Raw genomic sequence first — 12,288 nt, 5'->3', positions numbered from 1 at the left:
ATATAACTTTTTAATTCAAATCAGGTCTATTATTATAGTAAATTTCAGGAGAGCACTCTGTAATTATTTTTATATATAATGCAAGATAATATAAAGAATACTCATAGGAGGTTGTTGTAATTTACGCTAATATAAACGTATAAGGGGGTAAAATAGAGTTTGGTAGGTAGAAAGGGGTCAAAGTGAAATTTACCCAAAATCACTTTTACTTGAATTCGACTTCCCTTTTACTGTAATTTGGTCGTCATTTGACATTTTGCCGTCTCCTCCACCTCTTCCACCGCTTCAAATGACAAAGTACTCTGAGTCTGAGAGTCCATCCTCTTCTTCTCCACTTCTCTTCCATTTCCTCTACCGTTCTTTCTTCTTCTCTTTCATTTTTCCTTCTCGTAATTGTATATGATAAGTGAAGGTGAGAGTATTTTATTGAATTTGTAGAGCAGAAGGAAATGGTGGAGTTTGGCGATGAATTGATAATCGAGAGCTACAGAATCCCATGGCTGATATGGATCCAGCTTTTTGTTATGATTCTACTTGTTCTTCTCCTTTTCTTTGGGTTCACTGTTTTTACTTCAGACTCCTCCACTAGCTCCTCCGCCGGTGCCGCTGCTTCGCCACCGACCGCTCCACCTACCCATCTCAACAACCCCACTTCTTCCGACAGAATAATTAAGGTAGGTGGGTTTGCTCTCTTGCCTTTTGTCTGGGTTTTTCATCATTATTATTCTTTTCCATGGACACATTTGTTTTTCCTTTTTGTTGATAGTTATTGATTAATTTCTTTATCATCAAAAGGGGAAAATACAAAGGCCGGGAAAATTTTTGAGCTTCCGGTCTTTACACGCTTGTTCTTGATGGAGTTAGAGGGTTTAATTGGGGTTGTTGACAAAGGGATATATTGATCTGGCCATGATTAGCCACTTGCTTTAGAGATTAATGTGCTAGCCCTAAATAAAATGCCATCATTAGTTTCGTCTGTTCTTCTTTTCATATTCTGTACTTTATTCTTGCTGGCTTTTAATACATTTTGCGCTGTTTCATTACGTTGGAGCACCGCGCCTTCTGTTTGTTGCTTGTCGTTTTGATTTCCTTATTTTTGAGATGGTGGGTGGGGTGGGGTGCTGGGGGGATAAGTTAGATTTTGCTGAAATGTAGAACTGGACTTATTCTTTACTTACATATGAGAAGATTGTCAAGTTTGGAAAGGCAAATATCCCTGTTATTTAAATTTGAGAATGCTTCAGCGAGCTGCAAAAGCATTGTTGTTTGATTTTGAGAATGCTTCAGCAGGCTGCAAAAGCATTAGATTCTGAACTTTTACTCTTTTTGTCTAATACAAAAGTTAAAGTTTAAAGGTCCTCGTCGGATTCTGATAAAATCCAATATGAATCGCCCCATATACAGCAAAGTGATTTTATCATGGTATCAGAGCCATCAATTTGATGGTCTCTGCATACTGTTTTTTTTCTTGTATATGGGGCGATTCATATTGGATTTTATCAGATTCACTAATTTTAAACACTTTTGAGCTGAATTCTTTGGAGGAGAATTATGGCCTTTCTGCAGAATTAAATATAGTTATTGATGAAAAAGAAAGAGAAATTATATGAAGGCATGACGCAAATGGTTATACTCGGAGAGAGGGAGAGAGAGCCGGGGGGAATTTAATTTTCTGTAAATGAGAAGAAACTGAAACTAGATGTCATCTCCTTTCAATTGGCATTGGCATCATGTAGCGTTTGGAAGACAATTTGTGCACTCAGTTGAAATGGTCCTTGCTTATCATGAAATTTATTAAGATCTTTAGAGTTAAGTGTTTAGTTTTAGGGTAAATTAAATGAGCTCCTTTTAGATTTAACATAATTGCAAATACCTCTTGGTTCCCCTCGTTCTTTGAATAATTAATAATACTCTCTTGATTTTAACGGTCGTCTAACAGTTAGCTCAATCCGTTAGATTTTCATTTGGTTTTTGTAGTGAACTGACCAAAATGTACCTTTGTACTACGAATTATAATTTACTTATTTTTTAAAATTTCTAAATTTATTTTATCGACTAAGTAGATAATTTTATTTAGAATTTTTCAAAATTTTCCATCCATATCGTCTGATTTTTTACAAATTTTTTTAAAAATAAAAAAATACAGCAAGGGCAAAGTTGACAATTCCAGACCTCCATCCAAAGATTACACAATTTCATCGAACATCAAGTGTATTTATAATTTTCCAAATAATAAGAAGGTGTTCGTAATTATAATAAATTTCAAGAGAAATTTGCCCTTAGTTTTACTTATAGTATGATAATGAAAATGTGTTAGGCAAAAGAAGATGAGGGATATTGAAACTTTTTCTGCTTTAGTTTGAATCCAAATTATAGAAAGGAACAGGAGCTGGGTAGGGGAGGAAAGATTACCAGGTGATGTTGCAAACAGGAAAGAAGAAATTAAATATAAAAATATTTGAGTTGCTGAAGTGAAACTCTAGCTACCTTAAATTGCTGGCAAGGTTTTTGGTTGATGCAACTGTAGGACAACCTTGTCCACTATTTAAAAGTTATTTATACAGATAATGAATAAAAATTGAGTATTTTTGCTGTTTTGTAGTCAGCATGGCTAATATTTATTCTTATTCAAGGTTATTTGAAGCTCTGGAGATTCTTACTTGGTGTATCTTTAGCTCCATAGAGTAGATCTTGGCTGTAAAATGGTCCATCTTTGTGAAGAATCAATTTTGTGAGTATATATCGGAGTTTCTTGCTTTGTCGAGGTTATCATACAACGGGCTATCTGAATTGAGTGATCTCGACTTGGTTACAAAGTTCTATCACTCATTAAAGTAGTTATTGAGCATATCCAAGATCTAGTATTTCTTATTGTTGATCTAGAGTCCTTCTAGTATAAGTGACTTTAAGATTTTAGTCTGAATGGATGAATTTGGAACTAAGGCATTTTAGATCTATATAAAAAAAATCATCTAGCTTGTTTGGATAATTTCTTATTACAATGATTTCAAATCCTTGAACTCCCATTTTGAACTATTTTTTAAGTCGTGATGTATTGCAACTGTATTTAATATGTAGACGTTTGAAATCTTTCCCTCGTGTACAAATCCTTCCATCTAAATGCAGTCTTAGATTCTTTATGTGTTTGCTTGTTCTTCATAGAGCAAAGGAAATTAAGAGGAACTTATATTATGAGTAACTAAGCCTTGTCCTAAGTTATTAACCTAGACATGAATCTAGGTAGGCAGCCAATTTTGTTGAAGTAATCCAATTATTTGACTTTATCCCCCCGGGCAGGTGGAAGACCGGAGTGCTAGGAGCGAAGCAGGCCCAAGCGAAGGGTCAATCAGAGAAGACGACCCGGGTGGAGATGAATCTTCTTTCAAGGACTCAATATTTTTGAGAATTTTCAGGCGTCCACACCACCCTTGCAACTACATTGGGCTGGCAAAACAAGCACTTTTTAAGTGCTTCGGCTTAGATTCTAGCTCCGAGAGCTCCAGCAGCAATCGTCAATATGAAAAACAAGAATAACATACATTCACATCGTCACATCATCACTTTTTAATGTATATTGGTTTTAAGCTCCAGTGGTGTTGTCAAGTGTCTAACTTAATCTACTAACAGTAGCTAGCTCCTATTCTTTCTCGTTCTTCGCCAGTTGAAGCCCACATCTAGACTTTTTACTTTATTACCGGAAAACATTCTGGTCAAATTCATACTACAGTGTTTGCTTTCTGCACCAAATGCCTGGATGACCGACCGTCGCATGCTTCTGTTTTTCGAAAGGGAAATTGCATATTGCCCCTTCTGTTATGCTAAAATTTGCACAAAATTAATTTGTGTTAATTAGACAAAAAGACCACGAGAAATTTAGAACCTTGCTTGAAAAAAGCCTGCCATCAAAAACTAATGAACTGTTGTACACACGCTTGAAATGCGAAGATGGATGTTTTTTTTACTCACTTTCAGCTTTAGGCATAATTTGTTGGTTCAAAATGTGCCTTGTCCTCATTTCAAATGCCAGTTATCATCCTTCCATAAACACACTACACTGGAAGAGGGTTGAAGGCTGCTGCAAGTTTCATTTTTCTTCCGGGTATGCTTCGTCAAATGAATTATTTAGTATTATGTTGTTGGTAATGACTATTCAATATTTGTTTATAATATTTACTTGGATTTTTTCAAGAATGGATTATGCTTGCGAAAATCCGCTTCTAAAGATGGAAAAGTTAATTTGAGATGTAGAAATAAGAAGGGTTATTGTCAAAAAACTGTAGGATTGTAGGTCCAAGCAAAGAAAGTGAAGGAAAATTGTTTTGTAATTGTAGAATAAACAAATGTAATTTTTTGGGATAATTATACTCCCCTCTCTTGAGGTTAGGTGTAATTACATGTAACTCTCTCTGGTTTGAGAAAATACATCTAGCACCCCTAAGGTTTGCTTTTATTTAACATATAAGTCTTCTCGTTAGTTAAAATTTACTAAATTTGCTGATATTAATGAAAAAAATCGAATAAGAATTGATGTTTACTTTTGACTGATTTATTATTGACTTATTGCAAATTAAATAATTTTTTTCATGACTAAACTACCCTTATAACGGAAATTACCTCCTCACATGCATTAATGCCTGAAAACATGTGAGAGTAATCTGGTCATAAAAAGATTTGTTGACCTACAATAAGTTAATAATAAGTCAATCGGGGTTAAAAATATATTTTTTTTTTTTGTTCATTTCAACAATTTCGGTAAATTTGATTAATGGGGGAACTTATTTATTAGACGAAACCAAACCTCAAGAGTGCTAACAAATAGAATTTCTCAAACTACAGGAGGTTTACGTGTAATTACACCAAACCTCAGGGGAAGAGAGTGTAATTATCCCAAATATTTTTGTTGGTTGAACCAAATTAGTATTTGCGGAAAGATTTCACAGTGACCATTAACGCGATTGGCAAAATTCAAAGAAGACGTCGAATCTAGACAAGTAAAATTGTAGGACAATTTTGCAGAAGTACTATCTATATATCAGGAATTGACGTCAAATATTAAGATATTTGAAGCAAATGAATGGTGAAGATGTTTCTTTTAGTTGTTAATGTTTTGCATTACAATATATTTGAAGTAGTTATATTTTGAATGGACTAATCTGGTGCAATGTAATCAATTTAATTTGGATGTTTTATTTTATAGTTAATGCCCTGTATATGCCTCATCGATAGGTAAACGGAAGAACAAAAGAAATGACAACATATAATTCCTTCAAAATGTTAAATATGACAACTACAGATTGTTGATAATTCCCTTAGCCAATAGACATACAATGCTGCAAATATTATAGCCTAATAGTCTTTGATCCTTTTATCGTGCATACCAAAGCACTTAAAATCCTTCAATGCTCGTACCAAAAACACTTAAATAATGTGATGGTTTCATACAAAAAGTGTCAACTAGAAAGGGATACAACTCTGAATTGATTTAATCTTTCTTCTCAAATGAATCTTATCCACCACAAAAAAAAAGCGGGATTTGATACGGGTTTTGGAACGGTATTTCTTTAGATTGTAATGGTTAGAGGAACACAAAATTTATTTGGATCGAAATTTGGAACGGATGTGGAACGGATCAAAATCCATCTCTGGAGTTGATGTTACTAAAATGTAGGAACGATTTCTGGAAACCCGTTCCAAATTGGGACGAAAACTTTATCGATTCTTGAGACCCGTTCCTAATATCAATTCAGTCTAAAACTTATTAATTTAGCAATTGAAACGGTTGCGGACAGTCTTTGGAACGATTATTTATGTTTTTAGGTGAAATTTTGGAATGGTATTTGTATTACTCGTGAGTTAATTTTGGAACTGTTTAATTTTGTAACTAGAATCAATTTAGGAGCGGCCGTTGGAACATTATTTCGCAACGGGTTATTGAATTTGGAACACATATGTAGAACTACGTTAGTACAAGAATTAGGAACCGTTTGTATAATTTGGATTATATATGAGATACTGATTAGTAATGCTATTTGGAACGGTTATATATTAATTTAGAACGGTTCATCCAGTGTATGAACACTTTTTTGAGGTAGTCGTTGGAACGGGATTTGGAACGAGACTTTATAAAATTTATAACATTTTCTTTAGCATTACTAAATTTGTTCCTAAATTTTGAATTTTTTAATTTTTTACAATATTAATATATTTAAATATTTGAATACATAAATAAATTTATCCATTTTAATAAATTTTCAGACATAATTAATTTAATTTAATGAAATTTGAATAAATTTTATCTATAAATTTAATTAATTAAATAAACATAAAATAATAAAATTTAATAAACATTAAGAAATATTAATAATTTAAAAAAATATATTATATTAATATAAAAAAAATATTTAATTACCAAAACAAAAAAAAATGTAAAACATAATCTAAACGCTTCTCGTCATCCTCCCGATTCTCAGCCTAGGGATTCGTCGGAGCCAGTGCTGCAGTCGACGAGGAGGCCCACATCTCCCTCATCATGTCCATCATGTCGGCCATCATCATCTCGTGATGGTTGATGCGGCCCTCTATGGCTGGGTTTGAAGGTGGAGGTGGCGATGGCGATGTTAATGTGCGGCTGGAGACGTGGGCCTCAGAACCAAAGCCGAATACTCAGCCCTTGTTCTTGCCCCCAACTACAACCAGCCACATCTGCTGCTCCATCATCGCACCTAAGCTACAGACTCGGCTAGGGCACTAAGGTCGTAGGCCGTGGGCTAGGGCTGACGATCCTCCAACATCTTCTGGAACGTCTCCTGTAAAACAAACAAAATTGTTAGTACTTTATTAAATAAAGAATTAATTATTAAAAAAATAATATAAAATATTTAGCTACTTACCGCCACCTTCACCACCCTCGGCCCACTCCAGCCGCCGTCATCTTTCTTCTTGTAGCACCGTTTGAATAATTCCATCTGCTTGGGCGATCGATCTAACTCCGTCTCCTGTATAAGGAAAAAACAGTTAATTAATTAGTATTATATTTAATAATAATGATTTATATTTACATACCAACACACAAATAATTTATATTTACTTACCAACTTCCTCTTATGCATGACGATTGAGGAAGACCCCCTCCCCCTGGTACACAGTCGAGGATGCCGTAGTGTTCCCCCGTTCGATAAGCCTTATTCTTGGAAGACTTCTGTTGAAAATCCTTGCTGGCCCAATACGCTTGGAGCTAGAGCCAGACCTCGTTGGCCGGCCATGGCCTGACCAGGCTGGATCGGGCAACGGAGAAGGTCTTCTGGATGTACTTCTCGGCCCACATGTGGAAGACTCGGAATATAAACTCATCGTCACAGTCCTACCAGTAGGTCATCTGCAGTAATAAGATTAAACAAAACATTAGTAAAATAAATTAAACAATTAGATTATATATCAGATATTTAAAATTAATTACCTTCATACTCTCCAACTAGAAATACTGCTGCTCTGACGATACCTACCTCATACACGGCCACAGGTGGGGGAATTGTCTCCGCACGACCGCATTGATGAGCTCGTGAAACCGCCGATCAAATCTTAAATTAATTTGATATTAAATAATTAATTAATATTTTAAAAATAAAATAATTATAATAATGAATTAGGTAAGGCAACTTACCTCGTCATCGAGGCTGATGTACTTGGGCCTGATGGTGGGGGGATTGATGGTCGTGGTGGTGGAGCAGCCGCCGGTGTGCCAGGCTGCTGTAATGCGTCATCCACAGCCGTACATGTAGCTCCAGATGCACCAGCATCATCTGGAGTTTGCGAGGCTAAGGACGGTGCAGGCATATCAAGTGGTGTGGGTGGTTGAGGGGATGCTTCCCCAACCTAGGAAGCATCTGACAGAAAATTTTGAAATATAAAAAAAGTACAGAAAATAATAAAAATTACAAACATTATGAAAATTTCAAAAAATATTTTGAAAATATTTTGTAAGAAAATGGACGAAAATTTTGTAAGAAAACTGTTGGGATCTTAAACAAAATTGGGATCTTAAACAAAATTGGAAAAAGAAAGCAAGAAATATGGTGGGAGGGGGGGGCTTGTTGCAGAAAAAGGGGGGTAGGGAGGGGGTGCGGGATGTTGCTGTTTAAACGATGGCAGCAGTGGAGAAGGGGAAGAAGAAGGAAGAAGAGAGAAAAAAGTTTGCTAAGTGTTCTACATATATTGATTTTTGGAGCGGGCTTTGGAACGGTCAGTTTTAAATAAACCGTTCCCAAACCCGTTCCTAATGCACAAAATGACGTCGTTTTTTATTGACAATCATTTATTGAAAAGTTGTTCCTTTTTCGTAACCATTCCAAATAGAACAAGAAGGTGTCGTTTTGGTATAAACTTCACAAAACCATTCCTAATAGTGTCTCAAAATGAATTTCCCAAAAAAATAAAAAAAATTAAAAAATATAGAAAAAACCATCCCAGAAATGTTAATTATCAGAAAAAGATAGACCAACAAGTAATTAAGGCAATTGAAAACATATAATGTTATGAATAAAATTTGGCAACTGTTCAAAAGATTAAGTATATTTGTATATACAGAATTGTTAGTCTTATATAGATGTAAATAGCATCTTATATTGTTGTATTGGATCGCATCAGACCATTAAAATTTTAATCGGACCGTTGGATATTATTAAATCAACAAAATACTCCATTCGATGATGTTTTGGACATTTTTGTTTTACGGATCCTGAAATACACAATCGATGAGATAAAAAATGATGCAACTGTCCATGAGACATTCTGATTTTAGATCGAACTGCTAGAAATGTTGACATATGGTTAGTATTGTTACACATTTAAATTTAGCATTAATCAGGGTCTCGAATGTAGAGATATCATAATTGGGAACAAAATGAGCAAGATGTTGACATTTGTTGGCATGGGCTCCGGAACACATTTAGGAAGGGTTCTAGTAAAATATTTTAGGAACAGAGTTTTCTACACATTTAGGAATGGGCCTAAGTAATTTCACTTTTAGGAACGGTGAAAAATAAAAAACAGTTCCTAAATTAGTTTTCCCTGTAGTTTTTCTTTTGGCGCGTTATTAAATTTCTTCAAACAACATTAGGGACGGTTAAATTTAATTGACCGTTCCAACGTTTTGGTTTTTCCTCCATTTTTCTAAATATCAGCCATATTTAGGAGCCGGTTTAGGAATGGGTTTGGAAATTTCGACCGTTCCTAAGTAGATAATATCTTACTTAAGAACGGTTTTCAAACTTCAAACCGTTTCTAAATAGAAAAATATTGTGTTTTGTTTTAAAAAAAAAAGTTTGAAAATTGTACTTCGATAAGTTTAAAAATATATACATGAACACTAACTAATGCCAATCATAATTATTGTATTCTTCAATCTTGTATTCCTCATCAAAGCTATCTTCGTCAAAGTCGTCATCAGTCTCGTAGGCCAATGATCGGGGATGCACCTACTCCTTGTTGAGTAGCAACAGAAAGATCAATGACTAACTGAATACCATTTGAGTTATGCAAGTTATAATTATGGTTGTCCATTGCAACTTGTGGAGTAGGTATTGCCTCATCCTCTTGAAACACAACTTGGTCCACCGTGAGTCATCGATGACTTTTCTTGCTCTTGTTTTGCAGACAGTCGTCCAGTCCATTTGTATCTGTTCAAGCTAGGATACTCCGTGTAGTAGACTTGTACTGCTTGTTGTGCTAGGGTGAATGGTTCGTTCTTTTGGTATAATTTCTTGAAGTTTACATCAACGAGGTGATAACGAGGATGTACCTTCATACCTCTCACACGATCAACCCAGCGGCATCTAAATAAAACGATCTGCATGTTTGGAATAAGTGGGTAATCCAACTGAATTATCTTTTCGAGAATTCCGTAGAACTTGCAGTCCGTGTCCATACATGATGAGCTTTTGACACACACCCCACAGTTCATAGTGGACTTCCCTACGTTGTGCACTTTAGTGTGGAAGTTGTTGCCATGGACCAATTCTCATTCTTCTCGCCATCACCACTTCCCCCTGACCCCTTTCTTCATCACCAGCCTATTCCACCTTAACCTCATCAACTCCCCGTTCCCCCTCGCCACTTCCTTACCAACCTATTTTTCATCAACATCTTCACTGATGTTAGTCTCTACACCCTCAAACAATGGTGAAGTATTATCAGGATTGTATATAGGTTCTGAAGTGTGTAGGGAGTTTGTGTTATTTGCAGGTCCAAAAGTAGAAAAGTCAACGTTAGGGGCATTTTTGGCTTCATTAAGAATTGGGGCATTTATATCTTAATCAAGAATTGGGGCGTTTATAGATTCATTAACTTTAGCCTCCGGGATGAAGGGCTCAAATTCACCATGAAAAGGGTGTGAGGGAATTTGTCTTCTACAAAAATGATACTACCCTAAGTATTAACAACTAACAGTGGGCCCAGTCTTCAAAGTATATGGGAATTACATTCAACCCCTTATAATCCCTCAATAGTTATCTAATACCCTCAATCTCATTCAACAACTACATTTAGCCCTCTTACCCCTGCCTTAGTACATTTCTAGAAAATACCTATAATACAATCTCTCCTTATTCATACCACATTGTAATCAAACCTAAATACTTAATTATAGACACTCATTCAATTAAACTATCAACCCATACATCAAAATAAGCATAATCAGTCATCATCATTTCTACAATTAATGTACAAACCGAAAAGTCAGCAGCCCATACAAATGAGGACAAAAACATAAAGAGACAAAAACCCCACACCAAAACATACAGATTTTAAATATAAAGACAAAAATTATTATATTAAAGGGTGTGGGAATCAAAAGGCACATAATCCAACACCCTTTATCATACTTTGCAGACACCTATCAAATGTTTCACAAAAGATGAAGATAACAAAACCTATAAAGTTCATTAGTCTGAAACCCAAGAACCAATTTGCAGTCAAATGGAGTTGGGGTGTAAGGACCAATAGTGAAAGAATCCACTGTTCCAGACATTCAATCCATATTTTGCGAAAAAGTATTCGGTCAAAAGGTAGGAATACATATCTTTTTGCACTATGTATTGTCCAAGTGTCACTTTCATAGCCAAAAAAAAATGAGCTTGTGTTGCTTTCCTTCATACAAACAAAAACATCATTAGATTTCAACACACATAATAAAAAGAACACAACATTGAAAAATTGAGCCAAACAATCAAAGGACATTCTTACCGTTGATTTTGACTTTGCTTTTCCAACTATATTATCCAACCTAACGGTTCCCAATAGTCAGTACAATTTTTAACTAAAAACTACTAAAATTGTTCAAACAAAGGGAAATTCTGCAAGATGAAACCCAAAATCGTTGTGCCCTGATCGCGAATATAGGAACCCTAATATACTTTTTTAATGGAGTAAGTCACAAAGGTATAATGAGGATTTTAGTTAAAGATTAACACCATTAACTTATATAGATAGAATTGGCAAGTGAGCGTAACTTAAAATTACGTGGGGGAGCATATAATAATACAACGCATATAAAATAAAGGCCAAGAACACTAAGAAAAACTGAGAGGAATGTATATAAAATAAAAACCTCACCCTCATAGTTTTTCTTTGATCGACTTCTTGTGTTGATTCCTCCGTCTCTTGATCTGAGATCCCAACGTTGAGATCCTCCAAAGACATCCAGGCTCCCATTAAGAGGATTTGATCTTCTCGTGCTAACAAGAACGATCATAGAGGAGCTATGGAGATCAAAACAACCGCTATCAAATTGACGTGTTTTAATCTTCGTTTGATTTTTCTTTTATCTCTAAGACCAAAAGAAAGAAACTTAAAGATGGAGAGGAAGTGAGAAAGAGAAAACTAGAGATGGAGAGTAGTATGTTTTAGAGTGTGCGGCTAGGGCTTAGTATGTGTATATATATTGCCTAGTCAAGTATATACATGGAGTCCTAATCTAGTTGGATTCTAAATAACAAGCCATTATTATCTTAGCCACTCTTGTGGCCGATTTTTTCACCTTAAAAAATCGGCCAAGCCATTTCAAAACAAGTCCTCCTTGACCTAGCCAAGGTCCAAGGCTTTGGGTTCGTGTTTAATGGACCGAACTCGATTAATTAAAATTAAATCAAATTCATGTCTACTGAACTTTAGTTAAATCTAATTTAATTTCAAGTCCAAAATTAAAACCCACATCTTTTAATCCAATTAAAAGATCCAACCCCAATTTCTCTCGTTCACTTTATAAATCTAATTTATAAATTGGATCAAATTATT

The 12,288-nt window shown here is 35.1% G+C and overlaps 1 protein-coding gene and 1 long non-coding RNA gene across 2 annotated transcripts; one reads left to right on the top strand and one right to left on the bottom strand.

Annotated features, from left to right (window-relative positions):
• Positions 1-235: 235 nt before the first annotated feature.
• Positions 236-3,747, top strand: LOC105171255 (uncharacterized). The gene is made up of 2 exons (XM_011092309.3): positions 236-674; positions 3,298-3,747. Exons 1-2 carry the CDS (start codon positions 450-452, stop codon positions 3,532-3,534), a joined length of 462 nt encoding a protein of 153 aa, XP_011090611.1. The 5' UTR covers positions 236-449; the 3' UTR covers positions 3,535-3,747.
• A 2,614-nt stretch (positions 3,748-6,361) lies between these two features.
• Positions 6,362-12,072, bottom strand: LOC110012567 (uncharacterized). Its single transcript, XR_016067451.1, has 6 exons — positions 11,608-12,072; positions 7,661-7,883; positions 7,457-7,577; positions 7,092-7,375; positions 6,891-6,995; positions 6,362-6,806 (listed from the first exon to the last, which is right to left on the bottom strand). It is a non-coding gene; the product is annotated as an uncharacterized LOC110012567 (long non-coding RNA).
• Positions 12,073-12,288: the final 216 nt, after the last annotated feature.

This window comes from Sesamum indicum, linkage group LG9 (genome assembly GCF_026168435.1).
Source record: "Sesamum indicum cultivar Baizhima isolate 11 linkage group LG9, ASM2616843v1, whole genome shotgun sequence".
Lineage (NCBI taxonomy): Eukaryota > Viridiplantae > Streptophyta > Magnoliopsida > Lamiales > Pedaliaceae > Sesamum > Sesamum indicum.
Note: the sequence above shows the minus strand (reverse complement) of the source record. Positions and strands in the feature narration are given on the sequence as shown.

Excerpts from the sequence above, each read along its gene's own strand:
- LOC105171255 (XM_011092309.3), top strand. The coding sequence starts at position 450 with ATGGTGGAGTTTGGCGATGAATTGATAATCGAGAGCTACAGAATCCCA. Across the intron at positions 675-3,297 it reads CTTCCGACAGAATAATTAAG|GTGGAAGACCGGAGTGCTAG; the intron begins GTAGGTGGGTTT and ends CCCCCCGGGCAG.